The following is a 22,835-nucleotide window of genomic DNA, read 5'->3' as shown; positions in this document are numbered from 1 at the left end:
TGTAGTTATTTAATTTTAAACTGTATATGATATACAGTATAATTTTAAATTATGCTATGATACCTTACACTCATTATAAAACATACATAGAAGTGGAGAATTAAAAAGGATGCTGTTTTAAAAAGAGTATTTAACTTTATTAATGATATTAAAATTCTTTCTAATCAGGGCAATGTCATTGAATATACATCAGTATTTTTGACTCTTACTGTAGCACTTTTTGATGTTTTGAGGTTCTGCTTCTGTGTTCAGTTCAATTCAGTACTTCATCTTGAGAACAATGGAGAGCAACTGGAAGTTTGTTGGCAAGGGTTGGAGGGAAGGTAGCATACGTTGATCAGACCTACATTTCCTAACATCTTCTGTCATTGCTATGTGGAGAATGGATTGGAATGTGTTTTGGATAGATGTGCAGAAACTATTTAGGAAACCCTTTGCATGGTACAGGCAATAACTGTTTGGGATCTTAAAACAGACAAGGAGAAAGGCTTGAAATCTGTTTAGTAGTAGATCGAGAGAACTTAAGAGTGAATTGGATGACTGGGTAGGATTGGGTGCGATGCATAAAGAGGTGGTAAGGGTGCATTTTAGGCTTTTGTGTAACTAGAAGGATGGCAATGCCATTCATGGAAATAAAGAATACTTAGAGTGAAGTGGGTGGAAAACCAAGAGATGGTTTTGGACATATGTGGAATTGTGAGAGGCCTTAAGACCTCCAAGTGAAGATGATAACTGGACAATTTGGTAAATGAAGCTCAGAGTAGAGATCTGGGAACGATGTGTGATTTTATGAGTTTTCAGTATATGCTTGCTAATGGGAGCTGAGGGCTTGCATGTGAACAGCTAAGGAGAGAACATGGAGTGGAAGTAAGAGAAAGCCTGGGATTAAACCTTAAGGAACTCCAACATTTAATAGTCAAAGAGAGTCTAAAGAAGAGATAGGAATGTACCAGCCAGAGTGGTAGGATACATATCAAAAGAATGGCGAGTCTAGAGAACAGACTTGTGGTTGCCAAGGGGGAGAAGGGGAGGGAGAGGGATAGACTGCGAGTTTAGGGTTGGTAGATGCAAACTATTACATTTAGAATGGATAAACAACAAGGTCCTACTGTCTAGCACAGGGAACTATACTCAATATCCTGTGATAAACCATAATGGAAAAGAATATAAAAAAAGAATGTCTCTATGTGTATAACTGAGTCACTTTGCTGCACAGCAGAGATTGGCACAGCATTGTAAATCAACTCTACTTCAATAAAATAAAATAAAATTACTTAAAAAAAAAGAATGGTGTGTCAAGGATATCCGAGGAAAAGTATGTTTCAAGAAGGATAAGGGGTATTTAGCAATGTGGAGTGATGCATGGAGGATGATCCAGGAAGATGGGACCAGAATAATATTCATTATCTTTATCAAACCTATGAATGAGTATCCTTCAAACAGAATGGATAATAGTAACAGATCTGCTGTCCTTCAGACAGAATGGATAATAATAACAGTTTGCATAGATATATCTTATTTTTACTTTCTTTTTCATGTTCTTTTCTTTAGTTTTTTATTGTAACCTTCTTAAAAAGTATAGATTAGAATTGAACTCAGCCCTCTAAATATGGTTCAACCAGTGTAGTATCCTTTGAGATGCTAAATGGGGTTTTGGAGATACAGTATTGCTATTACTACATTAAATTTTTCCCTAGCCTTTATTACATTATTTTTTCATATTGAACCTGTAAATAACCAACTCCCTACCCTTTCAGGATTTTTCTTAGGAATTTATTTGTGGGATAAGGTTTCCCCATCTTGTACAAGTACACATGAGTTTTTTAAACTTAATTATGGGGTTTTATATTTACCTCTGTTGCTTCTCCTTAGGTCTGGCCAGATTATATCAGACTATTTAGAAAATTTTAAAATTTTGATTCTATCATGAACTAAATTAACACCTTTAACAAATTTAATTTAATATCTTCTAGTTTATATATATATAATTGATAAAATATTGAACAGGACAGAGCCATGACCACTCTTTAAAGAACAACTTTAGTGGGTGATCTCCATATTGAGAATAATCCCATAATCCGCTTAACTGTATTGTCCAAAAGGATAGCTAATTCACATCAAGGTATTATGCCTACTGTGCATCACTAGCTGTTTTTCAGAATGCCCGTTGACTATCTGATAGGGAGAATGGTTGGTCTCTCTTTTGAAAGAGGTCTTTTCAGAACTTCAGATAGACTTATTTTTGACTTTTAATGAATTCTTTAATATTGACTAGATGGAAACAGAATGGAACTGACAAACCTTTTATAAATGTGAATTTTATTATCTTTAAAGCCTGTTTTAGTGATTAAATACTTTGTTCAACATGTTTTGACTAACCTGAGAAATAGGGTTCAAACAGGACATTAACATGACCAGAATTACCTTTTACTTGGAAATAATGTTTTGCCTCTAAATCTTTGAGTAAACCCGTAATGCAAGTAAGTGTGTTTGTCATGTTTATTCTGTGGTTTCACAAACCCTCAGCATATCTGCATACCCCAGCTCTTGAACAGATTTATAGTTCTTATTTAGGCCCATTATAACTTTTTGTTACCAATTTTCCTAAGATTTATAGTATAATTTTCTGTGGTATATTATTTAAAGGTTTTCATTACTTTATATTTTGCTTTTATGATGATGTAATGTGTGTGAGTCATTTTGATACTGTGTTGGGGATATAGCATCCACTAGAGCATCGTTCCTATTGGAATAAAAATGATATAACACAGAATACAGTGGAAAGTGGGGTTTACCTTTCCTGAGAGATTCACAAACTACATTCATCTGTTACAAGTGTAAGAAATAAGGAAGTAATGCTGCTTTAAAGTTAGTCTGTACAGGGACTTCCCTGGTGGTCCAGTGGTTAAGACTCTGTGCTTTCACGACAGAGGGACTGGGTTCGATCCCTGGTCAAGGAACTAAGATCCCACATGCTGTGCAGTGTGGCCAAAAAAAAAAAAAAAAAAAAAGTTTAAAAGGTAGTCTGTGCATGTTCTGCGATAATTTTTTTTTTTTTGGCATCTCAGGAGCATAGTCTTGTTAATTTTTTTACTTTAATGAAGAACTACTTTAATTTGATAATTTAATGAAAAAGGAATTATAATAACAATGAGAACCCTGAGCACCTTTGTCTATTGAGAAGTTCCTTAATAGATAATAATGGCTTTAGCAAAATCTACCAGGAAAAGGATATTACCTGTCTATTCCTATTGTTTTTCCTTTGAATCTCGTATCCTTAATTTATAGCCAGAGTAGTAAAACTTGCCTTTTTATTGTTTTGAGAGCTGCAGTTTTGTTTTTTTAAACTCTGTAGTTGATGCCTGTTTCTCTACCCATAGCTAACTTTTCCCTCCTTTTTTTTCAATTTGATAGCTTCTGGAATTTGTGTCAGTGTATAGAGCAATGATCCAGACAGTTGTACCTTTACAGACAGTCACTCTCAGTGCCAAATTAGTTTGTAGTGCAAATCTTGAATGAGAACTGCACCTGCTCTCAGTGTAGATGAAAATGGCAAATGTTAGGGAAAGTGTAATTTGGGATTGCTTTAAATCTGATGGCTGCTGATCTCAGAATTCTGCTGGGGATTCTTCATTTTGGGTTATGGAAGTCCTGCTATTCAGAGCAAAACAGCCTTCTTGTCTCTTTTGCTAAGTCTTAGGTGTATTATTTTTAAGAAATAACATGCTCTTTGTGCTGTGATTCTATATCTGAGATGTTTTATCTAGAAGTTATCTTCCAAATACATTGGTGGTTTCCTAAAATTATGTTGGACTAAAAATTTCTGAATCTCTAATTTATCATATGTCAACATTATATTTCAGATATGCAAGGGTAGCTGCCACAATAAATCACATTCTTATGGAGGAAATGGTCTCAATTTAAGAATTAACATGTTCTTTGAAAGTTGATAGCATATAAAAGACATTTCATGCTGTATGTAGAGAGCATTTCCTACTACAATTTGTTGGGAGTATGGGGGGGAGAAGGTATCTTTGTAGGTATGTATTACGTTTATCTTTTTTGAATTTGCTTGTTCTTTACTATCACCCTTACCTTAAGCATGGGGCTTGTGTCTAAAAGCAATTCAAAACACTCACTTAAAATGCTTATCAGGAGAATTGTATTTAATCTTTATTTTTCAACCCTGAACAGTTTATTGGTTACTTTTAATATCTTAAGTCGTTTTGGTTCATAGCTTTAAAAAATAGCTTCATTGACATATAGTTCACATACCGTACAATGCACCCACTTAAAATGTTATAAATCAGTGGTTTTTTAGTATATTCATAGATATGGGAAACCATCACCACAGTCAATTTTAGAGCATTTACAAAACCTCAAAAAGAAATCCTAAGCCTTTAGCTAGTATTCCCCTACTCCCCCCGCCCCCTTCTCCCAACCCCCAAGCCCTAAACAACCATAGCCTACTTTCTGTCTCTAGAAATTTCCTTATTTAGGACATTTCATATAAATGGAATCATAATACGTGGCCTTCTGTGACTGGCTTCTTTCACTTAGCAAAATGTTTTGAAGGTTCATCCATGTTGTACACTACTTCATTCCTTTTTTTAAAAAAATAAATTTATTTATTTTATTTATTTTTGTCTGTGTTGGCTCTTCGCGGCTGCGTGCGGGCTTTCTCTAGTTGCGGCGAGCAGGGGCTACTCTTCGTTGCAGTGCGTGGGCTTCTTATTGCTCTGGCTTCTCTTGCTGCGGAGCATGGGCTCTACGTGCATGGGCTTAGTAGTTGGAGCACACGGGCTCAGTAGTTGTGGCCCACAGGCTCTAGAGCACAGGCTCAGTAGTTGTGGCGTACAGGCTTAGTTGCTCCGCAGCATGTGGGATCTTCCCTGACCAGGGTTCGAACCCGTGTCCCCTGCATTGGCAGGCGGATTCTCAACCACTATGCCACCAGGGAAGCCCTACTTCATTCATTTTTATGGCTTAGTAATATTCTGTGGTGTGGATGTATACCACATTTTGTTTATCCATACATGAGTTGACGGACATTTGGGTTGTTTCTACCTTTTGGCTGTGTTAATAGCCCTATTTGTGTGCAAGTTTTTGTTTGGACACATGTTTTAAATTCTTCTGGGTATATACCTAGGAGTGGAATTGCTGGGTCATATTGTAATCCTGTGTTTAACTTACTGAGGAACCAGAAAACTGTTTTTCACAATGGCTACACAACTTTGTATTCCGGCACTGTATGAAAATTCCAGTTTTCTCCACATCCTTGCCAACACTTACTATTTTCCATTAAAAAAGTAGTTGTTCCAGTGGTTCTTCTTTGCATTTCTTTGATGACTAATGACGTTGAGCATCTTTTCACATGCTTATTGGCCATTTATATGTTTTCCTTGGATAAATTCAGATCCTTTGCTCATTTTTTTCATTGGTTGTCTTTTTATTATTAGTAAGAATTCTTTATATATTCTGGATACAAGTCCTTTAATAGATATATGATTTGCAAATATTTTCTCCCATTCTGTGAGTTGTTTTATTCACTTTCTTGATGGTGTCCTTTGAAGCAGATGTTTCTTATTTTGATGAAGTCCAAATTATCTGTGTTTTCTTTTGTTGCTCATGCTGTTGGTGTCATATTTAAGAATCCCTTACCAAATCTGAGCCCATTAAACTTACTTCTGTAAAGAGTTTTATAAGTTTATATGTTAAATGTAGATCACTGATCCATTTTGATTTAATGTTTGTATATGGTATAATGGTCCAACTTCAGTTTATTTCATGTGGCTAGCCAGTTGTCCCATCATTTATTGAAAAGACCGATCTTTCCTAACTGAATGGTCTTGGCGCACTTTTTGAAAATTTTACTTATTTATTAGTTCTAATATTATTTTAGTACATTCTTTAGTATTTTCCACATAGGAGATCATAGTGATCTATAAATAGAAATAGTTTTACCTCTTAATTTTCAATCTGGATGCTTTTTATTTCTTTTTTCTTACCTAATTACCTTGACTTGAACCTCCAGTACAATGTTCAGTAGAAGTCACAAATGCACATTTTTTTGTCTTATTTCTGTTCTTAGTGGGAAACTAATCCAGTGTTTCACCATTAAGTATGATGTTAACTGTGGGATTTTCATAGATGCCCTTTATCAGGTATTAGAAGTTCCTTTCTAGTCCTAACTTGTTGAATGTTTTTACCATAAAAGGATGTTGGATTTTATCACATGGTTCTTCTGCATCTGTTGAGCTGATCTTGTGATTTTTGCTTTTTATTCTATTGCTATAATATATAAATTGATTGTCTTATGTTGAACTAACCTGATATTCCTGACATAAATCTCACATTGTCATGGTATATAATTATTTTTATAAATTGCTGGATTTGATCTGGTTTGCTTGTATTTCACTGAGGATTTTTGTGTCCATATTTCTAAGAAGTACTGGTCTTTAGTTTTCTTATGACATATTTATTTGTCTGGTTGTGGGGTCAGAGTAATATTGACCTCATAAAATGAGTTGTGAAATATTCTTTCCTCTTGTTTTTGGAAGTGTTTGTGAGGAATTGGTTTTAACTTAAAATGCTTTGTAGAATTCACCATTGAAGCCATCTGGACCTGGACTTTTCTCTGTGGATGATTTTTGATTATTAGTTTAATCTTTCACTTGTTTTAGGTCTATTCAGGTTGTCTGTCTTGAGTTAGTTTTGGTAGCTTGTGTCTTTCTAGGAATTTGTCCATTTCATCTAGTCTACCACCTCCAGGGCTTGTTACTGTCATTTGCTTGTTTATTTGTTTAGTGACCTGCTGGATTATTTTAGTGCAAACAGTTCCTTCTACCCTCACTCCACAGTGTTGAGCTTCTGATGTCGTTCCCCAGGGAGACGCACCTGTGAGTATACCCATAGTCACTTTGGGATGAAGGTAGTGTTAGCACAAACAACCCTTTTCTACGCTTTCCCTGACTCCATTCAGCTGTTCAGATTGGGACTTTAACCCACATGTGATCTTTACTAATTCCCAGCTGACCATTCTGATGTTTACAAAAATGCCCCTGGGACATAAATTGCTCCATAAACTAATCCAATATGTTTGTGACCCCTTTGAAGGAATAATTCCAAAGGTCAGTGTTGATATATAGTCTCACCCCAAGAGGGTCGTCCCAGTTGTCTCTCCCCTCAGTTAGTTCTCTCTTGTAACTTAGTTGTTGAATCTGTGAATTTTCTCCTAGTTGTGATTCACCACAACCTCTGCTCTTTCTGAGATAGCCCTTTGGCTTCAACTTCATGGTCTGGTTGCAGATGTGGTCTATTTCTTTGGAAGAGATTGGGATCTTTATGTTTTATGGCTTGGTTCTACCCTCAGGCAAGATTTCTGAGGCAGAACTCTGGAACTAGGAGTGGGGACAATGGAAGGTGACACCCCTGCTTTCAAAGCTGAGTACTTGATGGAAGAGGTAGGCTGTAGCCTAAATTCTAGGCTTGCCTCTCCTTGTGTGGAATCACTGCCCTATCAGCCAGAGTGAGAGTGATTGGATCACCAGTATTTTCCTTGATGTTTTGCCCAAAGATAAGCCCTGTCCACATTTGGGGACAGGGTGGAAGACAGGTGGCCTTGTGTTTAGATAGTGTCAGTAAAATGAACAGCAAAAGGAAAATATTTACTAAATATTTAATGCCTTATATATACTCAACATAAATTCCTACTTTTAATGATATTTTTATTTGGGTGGATTCTCTAAGAACAGTTAGAATTTGTTTAATATAAAATCTTCACATGTAGAATTAAAGTATAACATTTCTGGACAGGAAAAATATATATACCCCCAAACCATATATGAGGAAATCTAAAGGCCTTCTGGCACAGTTATTTCATACAGTTATATAATTGAAAGTCTCTGAATCCTAAAACTGGTTCTCTGACTCTGGAATCAACTTAATCTTTGGCAATCACTCTGCATAGGAGAGTAGGATATGCATAAAAACTTTTAATAAAGTTACAGAAAGCACTTGCAGTACTGTGTTTCAGATTTCACATATGTTAAGCATTGAAAATTATTGATACTTATTAATTAAGCATTAATAAAATAATAAAAATACACTTTAACAAAAAAATACAATTAATTGTTTTTTAAGCACTAAAAATTTTGTATGTCATGATTTATTAAAGCATTCTAATGATTTTTAACTCTAAAATGATAGCTCTTATTAGTAAGTTTTAAGAAAAATGGTACTCTGCACTCTATTTGGGAAAACCAGAATGGTATGTTAAAAAGCAAATTAATTTTAGAATTTCACTTGGTTATACCAAGAAAAAAACAAGTGTCAGAATTTTTTATTCTGTGATTTAGAGTTTTATATATAAATCATAATTATTTTAACAGTTGGATCATGCTCTTTAATTATATAATTGCAGATAGTCTTATGAAGCTGAAAGCTCCTTAGCAATGGGAAGCAATGTAACTTTCCTAAGTTATTATTTTTTTATGATTCTTTTCTAAATACTTTTTAGTTTCTTCTGTGTTAGTTTAGCTTCATAGCTGTGTTGAATAGGGTGTTAATAACTTGAAAAAATGATTAATTTTGAGGTAACAGTTTGTTTTGATTTTCCTCTTATAAGCTGTTTGAACTGCTGGGACCTGATGGACTTGAACTTATTGAGAAACTCCTCCAGAACAGAATTACAATTGTGGACAGATTTCTTAATTCTTCAAATGATCATAAGTTGCAAGCTCTTCAAGGTAAGAAAGTGTTCAGTGGTAATTCTACTTTAAAGGAAAAATTCATTGTTTAGCAGTCTATTTAATACAATTATACTTTTAATATTCATTGGTTGATTATATTTACTGATACCATTCTCTTAAGTAGATTTTAGGTGTGGCAGATTATGAAACAAGTGTCAATGCCCTAAATAGGGTATTATGTCAGAGATTCTGTTTATGTTTAGGTATAGCAGAAGATTTGGAAAGACAAAAAAATTTTTAAGGAAATACATATAGTGCTTACAGTGGGTCAAGTAGAGTTATAATTTATAACTACTTTTATTTTGAAAACTTTCAGACCTTAGTAGTGGTGCAAGGATAGTGTAATGAATACTCACATACTCTTCATGTAGATTCACCATCATTAACATTTTGCTTCCACCCCCCCATTATCATTCTCTACACACACACACACACACACACACACACACAGGCATATGCACACATGGACACACACATATACACATTTAAAATTTTTGCTGAACAATGACTAGAAGTTGCAGACATTATAATACTTCAGATATAAAATTTCAACATACAATAAGAGTCTCCTGCTTACCTGCAGTAGTTATCACATGCAGCAAGTTGAACATACATATAGCTATGTATTACATATGTTTGAAAACCCCAGAAGAATTAGAAAGAGTTGTCAAGGAAGCTAAATTTTTTTTTTTTTTCTAAAAGCCTGACTTACTATGAGACAACTGATGCCAAACTCAGGTTTTAGGTGGTAAGTAGGAAAACTGAGTTTCTTTTTTTTTTTTTTGCGGTATGTGGGCCTCTCACTGTTGTGGCCTCTCCCGTTGCGGAGCACAGGCTCCGGACGCGCAGGCCCAACGGCCATGGCTCACGGGCCCAGCCGCTCCACGGCATGTGGGATTTTCCCAGACCGGGGCACGAACCCGTGTCCCCTGCATCGGCAGGCGGGCTCTCAACCACCGCGCCACCAGGGAAGCCCCTGAGTTTCTTACCTTTACCCAAATGTCTTTGCCAGCTTTATAAATAGTTTGGAATTTTTAAAAAGTGCATGGGCATAAGAAATTAGACCCCCTTCTTCAAACTAGTCAACATTTACCCTTCTTTTATGTAAGTTACATCACCTTTTCCTTATGAGTGTGGCACTGAAAGGAAATTACAAAAAGAACCTTGATTTAAATCCAAAATTTCTTATGGGTTTTCTTTATTCTACACTTTGATTACTGATAGTTGCCTTGGAGTTACTTTGAGATTTCTAGAAACTTTGAAGATTGGAGTTTAGCCACTTTGTCTTTCTGCAAGTCTCTTGGTTCTTCAAGTATATTGAACACTTATAAACTACCTTGCTGTAAGAGGACTTTCACCTGTTAAACAGTGCTTAATCAGACATTGCAATAAGCCAGCAGAACTTAGGAGCATTTAAAATGTGTATCTGCCAGAAGAAAAGGAATGAATTTAAATATCTGGCCTTGCGATGTAATTTCTGAGAATTTGATGTTCATTTTGTCAGCCTTTTAAGTGCTGATACGTACTGATTCCACCCTTTATTAGTGCTAATTTATTAATGAAAAGTTCAAAATGAGTTCAGCTTCATATATTTTTTTAAGAAAGCTGTGGATGATGAGTTAATGTTTTGTAGTTTCATTATGTCCATTTTTGTTTAAAATTTATACACAAACTTTATTCTACTAGGATAACTTTAAGAAGCAACACACTTTTTAACCTAAAACCAAATATTAAATTTGAATTATTAAAAAATATTTGAACCATCAGTCTGCCCTGAAATATTTCCTACTCTTCTCAATCGGCTTTTACTCTTTTAGTCTATGCTAGATTGTTACTAATGTTGCTACTATTTAAGAATAATAATTATACCATAGAAAATTGGGGGCATTTAAACAAACTTCTTCTAAGGACAGTGGTAAAAAAAGAGCTGACAATGAGCATATTAGGTTTTTTGTGTATATTCATTAAAGATGATTTTCCTTATTTTTGGGGGGAGGGAGAAAGAAATATTCTTGAAGAAATGAATCATTAGACTCTGTTACTTTATCACTGTTCTCATCCATTTATATCTTTTGATATAAATTTTATGTTAACAATCCTTCGAAATTCTCTTAAAAATACCAAATTGTATTTGTATTCTCTATTAAGCTACCTTAGTAAGACAGCTGCATCCTACTCTTTTCTCTGTTCCACAAAATCATGGTCTTAGAGAGCAATAGCTTCCTGCCATCTAGCACTTTCTAGCTTTCATACTGATTTTCTTTGAATCCTTTTATCCAGATATATATACATCCACCCTACTTTATCTCTGTTCTTATAACCAGGAAATGTAAGGTAGATGAGAAGTGGGTGGGTATAGTGCACTCACTGCTAAATTGAGGATAGTTGTGAATTAAATTCTGTTTTGGGGATGGTTGTAGAGAATGTTTAGTATGAGGTGTATCATAAAATAAAAATTAAGTTAGCTCATGCTGTCAAATGACAGTGTTTTGAGTAGTTATACAAGACTTTTTCTGTCATAATAACATTTTAAGATGATACAAGCTCTATGTGTTCTTCAGTAAAATTTTGTGTTAGAATTGCTGTTAAGCTTATTCATTTCATTTCTTCTTGTCAGTCTCTACAGTTAACTGAACCCAACAAGGAGAATCATGCACTTAAGCATTTGTGCTTTATAACTTGATTTTTAAAATCACCTATTATGTTCAATCTTATGGGATTTCAGTATATTCTGATTGAGGCCTTATAAAGCTATCGATGAGGTAGACATATTTTCTTCTTATAATTTTAATTTCCTTATTTTGATGATCACAAATGTGTCCAGTAGTATTTTGTTACTGTCACATTTGTTTAAAATGTTAATGTCATTAGCATAAAATATAGTATGTCACCCAAAGTATTTAGTTTCACATACAAAATGTTTAACATTCATTTATAGTAATAAGTACATGGCATTATTCACATTTAAAAAAATCCTGCTTAATATCTCTGTCGTTGAATGTGTGACTTTGTGAACAGGTTAATTTTTTTAATAGTTCAGAGTACATTTGAAAAATGCCAGTATGTTGCTTTCTTTCTCTAACACTGAGAGTTAGTTGGTTATAAATTCAATCATTATAATAGTATATAAGATTTATTTACAAAGTAAAACATATAAGACTTACTTAGAAAAATACTTTTGAGCTATAAAATGTAGTTCTAATATAGATGGGATTATATCTTATTTCATAATTTTGAGATGTAATAAATCTTTATTTCTCACTTTCCTTTTTGCGACTTATAAAGCCATTATATGGAGGGGTTATTTCACGTGATTGAGAGTTAAAATGACTTATTCAAAATCATGTAATGAGATAGTGACAAATGTCTGAGAATTGTGAAGATTTGACTTAGAAAGCTAATTTCCCCCTCTTGATGCTGTGCTTAATTCCTTCCTTGTTCTGTATTGGATCTTGGAAGTTGATAAAATAACTCGCACTATGCTTCTTCAGAGTATGGACCAATTCCATTCTTCATTGTCTTCCTAGCCTAGCAGCAGTGCCTGGCACCTAGTAGGTCCTTAACACAGTAACAGTATTGACTTGGTTTGCTTTCAGTGACATTCCTATCAGTTCTTTTAGGGCTGCAGTGAGCCAAGATACTACTACTTGGAAAGATTGAATTAAACACAGAAAGTAATCCTGTTGGAAGAAAATTTTTCCTGTATATTGAGTTGACCAACTACAGGTTTAAATTGTACCTTGTAAACACTGAGCTTTGATTGACCTGATTCTTCTTAGTGGTTCTAGACTTATTCCATTTTTAAAAAAACTGCATTTCCCAAATCAAAACTACAATGAGGTATCACCTCACACCAGTCAGAATGGCCATCATTAAAAAGTCTACACATAATAAATTCTGGAGAAAAGGGAACCCCCTTGCGCCTTTGGTGGGAATGGAAATTGATACAGCCACTATGGAGAACAGTATGGAGGTTCCTTAAAAAACTAAAAATAGAACTACCATCTCACCCAGCAATCCCACTACTGAGCATATACCGTGAGAAAACCATAATTCAAAAAGAGTCATGTACTAATATGGAGGTTCCTTAATAAACTAAAAATAGGGAATTCCCTGGCAGTCCACTGGTTAGGACTGTGCGCTTCCACTGCAGGGGCCTGTGTTTGATCCCTGGTCAGGGAACTAAGATCCCACAAGCTATGTGGCGTGACCAAAAAAAAAAAAAAGAAAAACCAAACTGAAAATAGATTCACCATATGATCCTGCAATCCCACTCCTGGGCATATATCTGGAGAAAACTCTAATTTGAAGGGACACATGCACCCAGTGTTCATAGCAGCACTATTTACAATAGCCAAGACATGGAAGCAACCGAAGTGTCCATTGACAGATGAATGGATAAAGAAGATGTGGTATATGTATGCAATGGAATATTACTCCACTGTAGAAAAGAATGATATAATCCCATTTGCCTCAACATGGATGGACCTAGAGATTATTATATTAAGTGAAGTAAGTCAGACAGAGAAAGACAAATATCATATCACTTATATGTGAAATCTAAAAAAGAGATACAAATGAACTTATTTGCAAAACAGAAGTAGGCTCACATAGAAACAAACTTATGTTTACCAAAGGGGATGGGGAAGGGAGATAAATTAGGAGTTTGGGATTAACATATACACACTACTATATATGAAATAGATAAACAACAAGGACCTACTGTATAGCACAAGGAACTATATTCAATATCTTGTAATAACCTAAAATGGAAAAGAATTTGAAAAAGAATATATATATATGTAGCTGATCACTTTGCTGTACATCTGAAATTAACACAGTATAAATTAACTATACTTCAATTTAAAAAATGGTTAAAAAACCTGCATTTCCATGAAAAGGTGGATCATACTGTTTCTTTATTTGCTTTAGTCATCTTCTAAATATATCCTGAGCTGTATTTTAGTTTTATTTTATTTCATGTATAAATTAGTAGTGACATATAGACAATTTAACAGAGTAAGGTCTATTACATAGGGAAAAGTATCTTATATGTAAAGAATATCTTTATTTTATTATTATGTTAACAGTAAGTGCTAATTAGTATTGATAATTATTATATTTATTGAAATTATATAAACAGATTATTTCAAAATTGTGAAATAGAAGTTTTAGGTTCCTGATGTTATATCCAAGAATTTATAACATTAAATTATTTAGTCTGTGAGAAGAAAATATCTGCTGACTTTTCCAAAACCAGTATACCATTTAGAAATTGTGATTTAGAAAAACTCTCCTTAAAACATATAATTGAATGTGTCAGTTTAAAAAAAAATGAAGTCTTAGAGCATTGTGCTATCTTATGTTTTGGTGAGAAGGAAAACAATGGTTTTCCTAAAGGTTAAGCTTGTACAATATGATCTTAAATTTGCCTTGCAGACAATTGCAAAAAAATTTTAGGAGAAAATGCTAAACCTAATTACGGTTGTCAAGTCACTATTCAGTCTGAACAAGAGAAGCAGTTAATGAAACAGTATCGCCGGGAAGAAAAAAGAATTGCCAGACGAGAAAAAAAGGCTGGAGAAGATGGAGAAATTGCAGAAGGACTCCTGTGCTTTGATCCTAAGGAATTGCGGATACACAGGTAATAAAAATAAAAGCCAGAAGCTGAAAAATGCTTGTGTTGTAATTGCTACTTTAATGTATCATTATCATTATTTAGTTTAGTTTTAACAACTTAGATGATTCTTATTTCTAGTCACGTTTTCTTACAAGAATAGAATTTTGTTGTATGAAAACCTAATTTTCTGGGATAAAAAATCAGTGATCTGCTTAATTAGAATATTCTTGGTTGCATCAACGTAGGTGAGAGATTTTGGTGCTGTGCACACACCACTAGGTTAAACTTTATGAAGCGTACACAAATTTATTTTGAGACTTTTTTCTTTCCTACCTTAATGAATACATTTTCCCATATTGTTATCAAGAAGTAGAAAGGAGAAAAATGAAGTAAAGGCATTATTATACATGTTGTTTAAATATTGAAACCCATTTAAAAAAAGGAATTTACACTTTGTTAAATATCTTTGTATTGTGACAAAGAAAATTATAAGTAAAAAAACATTAAGTCAAACTTATCAGATGATGTTATCTAAAAATAGTACCTGAAGATGTGTTGATGCTTATATGGTTACACAGAAAATTTCAGGATTGCTAATAACTTCCTTTGTGTAGTTTAACTTCTTCTCTTTTATAGTGGAAGGCTGCATGAAATAGTTATTATAATGACTTTGTTTTAGTATATGCTTTCCTTTGCAAGATAAAAATTACAGATTTAGCCTATTTTTTTTTGTATTTACAGAGAGCAAGCACTTATGAACGCTAGAAACGTTCCAATTCTGAGCAGGCAGAGAGACATAGATGTTGAAAAAATACATTATCCACATGTTTATGATTCCCAGGCTGAAGCCATGAGAACATCTGCATTCATTGCTGGTGCAAAGGTATGCATTGGTATATGACCACTTTTGGATAACATGTCTGTTGTGAGGAAATGACACATTGATTTTCCCTGTTTCTTTTGTGATTCTAGTACTAGTTGACTCTGCTATGCTAAGTTGTATTTTTAAATATTGAGGAAAATGAGATAGTGCAGTTTATGTAAAATTCTTAGTGCATGGTAGGTATTCAAAACATATTTGTTCTCCTCCCTTTCATTATTTATGCAGCTTGTGTTTTTGAGTTTTAGCAGTTGCATCACTTTCTGCCTAAACTTTACACTGTGTATTGCACATTTTCCCTGGCTACATGACTACATTTGTCTTCAGGAATACCATCTAATTAATGTACACTTAAAATTCGTCAACATAATATGGTTCGTGTGTTATATGAGATATCTGATTCATGAAAGCTTTGTGTGTGTGGTTTTTTGTTTGTTTTTGTTTTGTTTTTTCTTGTTTTCCTTTAAATTAGCTAAATTTATTTACCAGTGCTATGTCATAAAACCAATAGTGTTTTTTTTTTCTCTCTTTACTTAAAAAATCTTTACCAAAGTAATTGTTCTGTTTTGTATTATTATTGGATTTTAATTTTTGATGTTTATAGATGATTTTACCAGAAGGAATCCAAAGAGAGAACAACAAGATATATGAAGAAGTAAAGATTCCTTATAGTGAACCAATGCCAGTTGGGTTTGAGGAAAAACCAGTTTATATCCAAGACTTAGATGAGGTAAGATTATCATTTTATAAAGTTGATATTTTTGATGCTTGGTATGTTTTTGAATGCATTCGTATTAGAAATGTTATTTTTAAAAGTTAGTTGGTTAATACAGTAAAGAGATACATGCAGTTGGTTACTAATGAAGTAGGGGAGTTTAAATTAAAAAAAAACACATATATACATATATTTCTTTACACATTGAACATATTTATGTATATTTTGTGTATGTATTTCTATAATTATATGTTTATTTTGGTTATTTTAGCTAATATTTGGTTTAACCTATGTAAGCTGACTTAAGTAAACTTTTTTAAAGGATTCATGTATTGATAGGTCAAATGTTCAACCTATAATAAAATAGAATATTATTTGGGGCCAGGACCAAATTCCAAACTATTTAATTAGCTTTCCCTCAGCTTTTAAATTTTGAATACTTTCAGTCCTATGGAAAAGATGCATGAATAGTACTATTCTTATACCCTTTTGTCTTGATTCACCATTTGTTAAAATTTTGCCATATTTGCTTTATCTCAAAGTAAAATATTTCTTCATCTAGTTTAAAGTATGTACATTATTTAAGGTTAACCTTTTCATCACCAAAATGAAGTTGCTTTATTTTCATATATATATGTCATATGAAGTCATTCAGAAATATCAAATAATATAGGCAAGCAAAAGGAACAGCAAAAAGAATAACTATAGCCAACCAAAATTGACTCCATTTTATACATGTGTGTGCATGTTTGTTTTGTTTTTACAAAAATAGAATTATATCACACATTTTGTTCTGCATTTGTATATATACTTATATACCTCTTTCTATGTCAGTAGACATATTTCTACAGCATCATTTTAAATCACTATACAGTATTCCATTTTATGTCTTTATTAGTTTTAAACCAATTTGTTATTATTACAATTTTAAGTTGTTTCCTGCAATAAGTTTTTATAATAGACTAAAATTATAATTAAATCTTATATTAATGGGTTTCATCCTGTGCATCAGAATTATCTGTCGAACTTTTTCAAAATCCAAATGCCTCGGTCCCTGTTACGTCATAATCTCTTGGGAGGGGCCCACATATCTATATTTTGAATATGATTTTTAGAGCTCTGTAGTTGATTCTGAAATGCAGCCAGGGCTGAGAGCCTATAGGATTAAATAATTATATATATAATTCTTGTTAAACCTTACCAATCATTATAAGGATTATCATCATGAAGATTTATTTAATTTTATATATTAAATATTAATATTTTTTCATATAAAAGCATCATTGACATTCATTGTCTATGTAATGAATGAGTCAGGCTTCTTAGTTTTTTTCGTACTTATTTCAAATATTTTGTTCATTTTAATTTATATTATAAGAGTAAAAGAGATTTCTGAATGGGTTAATTCCATCTGCAGCCTTAATGTCTCTTTGTCATGTAACCTAATACACTTGTAGGTTCCATGGATTAGGATGTGAACATCATTGGGGATCATTATTCTTTCTCCCTGCCACACATCATGTGGATATGACCACAGTTTAGGTGTTCACCTGTTGAAGGACATCTGTGTTATTTACAGTGTTTGGCTGTTATGAATTTTATGAGTCTGTTTGGGCTGCCGTAACCACAGCCTAGTTGGCTTAAACAACAGACATTTATTGTTTCGCAGTCCTGGAGGCTACAAGTCCCAGATCAGGGTGCCAACAGATATGTTTTCTGGTGAGGACTCTCTTCCTGGATTGCAGCCAGGTGTTTTCTCTCTGTGTCCCCATGGCCTCACCTGTGTGTGTACACAGAGAGACCTCTGGTGTCTTTTCTGCTTCTTATAAGGACACCAGCCCTATCAGATTAGGGCCCCATTCAGATGACCTCATATAACCTTAATTACTTCCCTGAAGGTCCTGTCTCCAAATATGGTCACTTAGGGAGTTAGGGCTTTAATTTATGAAACTTGGGGAAGGGACATAATTGCATCTATAACATGGTTAAAGCTTCTCTAGACATTGTTGTACAGGTTTTTGTGTGAACATAAGTTTTCATTTCTCTGGGATAAATGCCCAAGAGTGCAATTACTCGGTCATATTATAGTTGCATGTTTAGTTTTCTAAGAAACTACCACAGTTTTTTTCTAGAGTAGCATTTTATATGCCCTTCAGCAATCCAGTGTGATCTAGTCTCTCTACGTATTCGCCAGCATTTGGTGATACCACTATTTTTAATTTTTATTTTAACCATTTTAATTCATATTTTTATATATTATTTATATTTTTATTTTAACCATTCTGATAGCGTGTAGAGAGTTCTCATTGTGGTTTAAATTTGCACGTTCATAAGGGGCAATAATTGGGGGATAATACATTCAAATGCAATGTGTCATTATAAGTACGTAAGTAAACTCTTTGCCGTGTTAGCAATGTAGATAATGACCCCACCAGATGTCGTTAACCATGGATATTAATATAGAGCTCAGGAGAAAAATATAGATGTTAACAGAATGTGAGTTTAGTTAGATGCTTCTGTTGGTTTGGATCTTTTTTATGCAAGGCATAAAATCTTTAAAATCATAAGATCTTTCTGTATCAGGATAAGTGCTCTTGAATATGGTATCTTTCTCTTTTCACTAAGATCATAATTGCATGCCATTCCTGACAGTCCTATGGAACTATAGATAAAACAATTTTATGTCCTCTCACTGACTGAATGTCGCATCAGATAAATTTGTCCTCTCTTCTTAAATTACTTCTATAATTTGATTTAAAAGGTAAGGAGAATTTTAAAATTCTAAAATGATGTGCAAAGTTTCTGCTAATGCTGTTAAATGGGTTTTATACTTTCTTGGAGAGGGAATAATCTAAAAAAAAAATTGATGGGTTTCTGTATTAGGACTCACTCAGTCGGAAGTTAGAGAAACGAAACTGAAATCAAGTTTTAGCAATGAAGGCAGAATGTTGGCTTTTCTAACCAGAATGTGCAGGAGTAAAGCTGCCTATGTGTCCAGATGGATATATAGGTTCACATGACGTCATCAGATCTTTTCCTCTGTTTTCATCTTTCTCTTTCTCCATCTCTTTATTTCCTTCTCTTCTCTTTCCTTTCCCCCTTATCTCCTCCTCCCTCTCTTTTACCCCTTCTCCCCCTCCTTTTATTTTCTCTGGTTCTTTTCATCCCAACTCCCAGATATGCTTTCTCCATATAATCAGGGAAGAACATAGGACGGCAACTCTAAGCATATCTGCTTCCCCCTCCCCTAATTCTAAAAGCAAGAGGGTTTTCCTCACAGAAAACCCCTGGGATGCCATCAAGAGTCAAGGAGGAGTTTACCAAAGAAAGATGAGTGCTGTTATTACCTTAAAAAGGAGAAGGAGAAAGATGCTGAGCAGACAGAACTATGTCTGATGTTTCGGTGAAAGAGTGAGGATTGCTTTTTGTTGGTGTTAAGTAAGTTGACTGCTATCTATTTCCACAGTTGGGAGTTATATTTTTTAAATAGCCAGTAGAGTGTTATTCAGCAGAATTGAAATACTGATCCAAATATACTGTTTAGTTTGGAAAGGTAATATAAAAGATGCATATAATGTTTCATTTGAGAAGTTAAGAAAGTTGAGTCCTATGAAGTCTGAATGTAGAGAATTTGAGATTTTCTGTGACCCCAGGTTATTGAATTCCATGCTTACAGGCTAGGTTCTGGGGGAAATGATGAATAGGGTATTATCCCTGATCTTAAGTTACTCTGTGTAGTGTATCTGCCCCACACCATTGCCATGGAAACAACTAATACAGTAGGGTATGTTGTACAAATTTCTATGGCAGCACAGAGAAAGCAGACTAAGTTCACAGAAGAAGCCGTCATGAAGGTGAATGAGGGCACAGGATTTTGCCAGATAGACAAAGAGGGTGGGGGGCGTAGATGAAGGATGCTCCATGAAACAGTTTGTGACCTTTTGTAAACAAGTATTTCAGTATTATTAGCATGTAAGCTACATGTGGAGAGTGGCAGCAAATTAGTTTAAAAAGAGACAATAGTGCACATGAAGGGCTTTGAAAACCATAGTAGGTTTAGACTCAATATTGTGGGAAATGCTACTTCTTAAAAATAAAAGTAAATGATCAAGTATTTTCACTTCCAGAATTAACTCTGGTTGCAATTAAAAGCTGATCATTGAGAGTAGAGCTGCTGCAGTAGTTCAAGGGAGAAATGCTATGTGCCTGAATGAAGAAAGTGGAGCCTATATAGAAAGTGGGACAGTGGAGAATAGTTTAGCTGTTAGTACATGTAACGTCTGATGACTGGTTTAAGTGACAGGAGATGAAGCAGAGAGAAGAAACTGGAATGACATCCAGGGTAACATGGGCGAGTGCCAGTATCATTTATTAAGATGAGGAATAGGGGAAAAGGAAACGGTTTGTGCATGTTATGTCCGGGAGGCAGCGTGTTGGTGAAGAGCAGGGCCTGTGAATCCAAGCTGACTGAGCTTGAATCTTGGCTTCCCACATTCTAGCTGTGAGACTTGGGGCAAGTTACTCTCTGAGACCCAGTGTTTCACTTGTAAAATTGGGATGATAGTACCTACCTCATAGTTTTATTGTGATGATTAAATGAGTTAATATATGTAAAACACTTTTAAGTGTGTTGAGTACTTAAGACATTTTAGGTAAAATGTTTGCTTAAAATGATAAATGTAAACTGGCACTGCGAGATCAATCATAGTATGGATAAAATGAAAAGACTTATTGTTTCTTTGGAAATTATATTTATTAAATAAATTACTTCTGTGTTCATTTATGCTCCTCAGCTATTCTGTCATTCCAAATACATAAGTCACTCTATGAAGACATAGGGTAGTTTTCAGTTAATTGATAGAAACTAAAGAAACCAGTCATTATAATTACTAACGTTTGTGGTTATCTCAAAACTTAAAGTTTGGGAAAAGGGAAATAGAAGAAGTATAAAAAATGTTACTTTTCCTTTGGTTTTACTTTGTTCTGTGAGCCTGAGTGCATCCTAAAGCTAAAGAGTTTAATGACACAGTTTGATTCAATCAATTTACAAAGGCAAGAAAGCTAAAAAAAGCATCCAGAAAAACACTTCAGAATGTGAATCTTTTTTATGAGATCAATTTGAACAAGATAAAATGTCACTAAAATCTGAACATAGGCCCAAATAAAAAGCCTTTCCCTGAAGCATCCCACAGCCCGCTTATTATACTGTCAAGCATATCATCAGTTTCATCAGAACATGACCTTGAATCACTCGCTGCCTTTTTAAGAGGTGGTATCAAGAAATAATAACAAAATATAAAGTTTAAAACTGAAAAGTGAGTTTGCAGTGTTTTTCACACTGATAGGGATCTTAGCAAAAAACATTTCATAAATTTCATGATGAAGGAAACAGTGTGGCAAAAATTAAATTTCTAATCATTTTAACAAATTTGAATTTCCCTTGATGCATGCATAGCCTCACCTGGCAATTAAAGCCATGAGTATCGTGATAAATTTGCTGCCATATTTGTTTGTCAGATTTTTCACCACTTATTACCACCAAAACAAATAAATGAACAAACAAAACATGTAGATGTAGACTCCTACATCTATTGTAAACTCCACCATACATTATTCTTTTTGCCTTAACAGTCTTTTAAATGTATCATTTAAGATATCTAAATAATAACCAGGAAAAATTTTTATACTTGTGCACCTATCTGGCACCTTTATGCCTTTGTGTAGGTAGATTCAGATTTCCATCTGGTATTCATTTCTTGTAGTGCAGGTCTGTTGGTGATAAATTTTTTAAGTTTTGTCTGAGAAAAACCTTCTCTTTTTTTTTTTGTCTTTGTTCTTGAAAGATATTTCATTTGTTATGGAATTCTAGGTTGACAATTTTTTTTCTAGTACTTACAGATGTAGCTGCATTGTCTTCTTGTTTACATTGTGTCTGCTAAGCATGCCCTCATTCTTAATCTTCCTCTCTATGTAATATGTCTTTTTTTTTTCAGGTTGATTTTTAAGATTTTCTTTGTATCACTGGTTTTAGGCAGTTTGATTATGATGTGACTTTGTATTAGTTTTCTGTTATTGTATAAGAAATGACCAGAATACTGGAGACTTAAAATATCCATTTATTATCTCAGAGTTCTAGAGGTCCAATTTGGGTGGGCTTGACTGGGTTCTCTGTTCAGGATTTCACAAGGCCCAAATCATGGTATTGGCTAGACTGAGCTCTCACCTGGAAGCTCTGGGGAAGGATTCCCTTTCAGATTCATTCGGGTTGTTGGCCATATCTATTTCCTTGCAGTTGTAGAACTGAGGTCCCCATTTCCTTGCTGTCTGTTATTCTTAGCTCCTAAAGGCTGCCCACATTCTTTGGCATGTGGCTCACTCCATCTTCAAAGTCAGCAAAGGCTAGCTCGAATCTCTTGTGTGCTTCAAATATCTGACTTCTCCTGGCAGCTGAAAAAACCCTCTGCCTGTCACTACCATTATGTTGTTTTCTTCAGGGTATTTTTGTTTTTGTTTTTGTGCTTGGCATTGGTTAAGCATCTTGGATCTGTGGGTTTATAAAAGTTTTCATCAAATGTGGGAAATTTTCAGCCATTATTTTTTCAGTAATTGTCTGCCCCCTTCCCTCCTTTCAGGAACTCTTATCATAGGTATATTAGGGTTCCTGAAGTTGTCACACAGCTTAATGATGTTCTATTAGCTTTAATTTTGTTTTGTTTTGTATTTTTCTTTCTTTATGTTTTATTTTGGGTAGTTTTTACTGCCTTGTCTTCAAATTTAGTATTCTTTCCTTCTGCAGTGTCTAAAGTGCTGTTAATCCCATCCAGTGTGTTTTTCATCTCAGTCATTGTAGTTTTATCTTTAAAAGTTTGA

At 34.1% G+C, this 22,835-nt stretch overlaps 1 protein-coding gene across 1 annotated transcript in view; it reads left to right on the top strand.

Moving 5' to 3' along the window:
• The window catches only part of ASCC3 (activating signal cointegrator 1 complex subunit 3), a gene marked incomplete at both ends in the record, with an annotated part of 318,402 nt that overhangs the window by 34,136 nt on the left and 261,431 nt on the right, over nt 1–22,835 (top strand). The window contains 4 exons of the mRNA XM_079716820.1: nt 8,627–8,747; nt 14,190–14,394; nt 15,112–15,253; nt 15,855–15,980. Coding sequence (XP_079572946.1) covers nt 8,627–8,747; nt 14,190–14,394; nt 15,112–15,253; nt 15,855–15,980 — 594 coding nt within the window. The remainder of the gene's footprint in view (nt 1–8,626; nt 8,748–14,189; nt 14,395–15,111; nt 15,254–15,854; nt 15,981–22,835) is intronic.

This window comes from Hyperoodon ampullatus (genome assembly GCF_949752795.1).
Source record: "Hyperoodon ampullatus genome assembly, chromosome: 12".
In the NCBI taxonomy this organism is placed as follows: Eukaryota; Metazoa; Chordata; class Mammalia; order Artiodactyla; family Ziphiidae; genus Hyperoodon; species Hyperoodon ampullatus.
The sequence above is the reverse complement of the archived record's forward strand: the minus strand, read 5'-3'. Positions and strand labels throughout refer to the sequence as shown.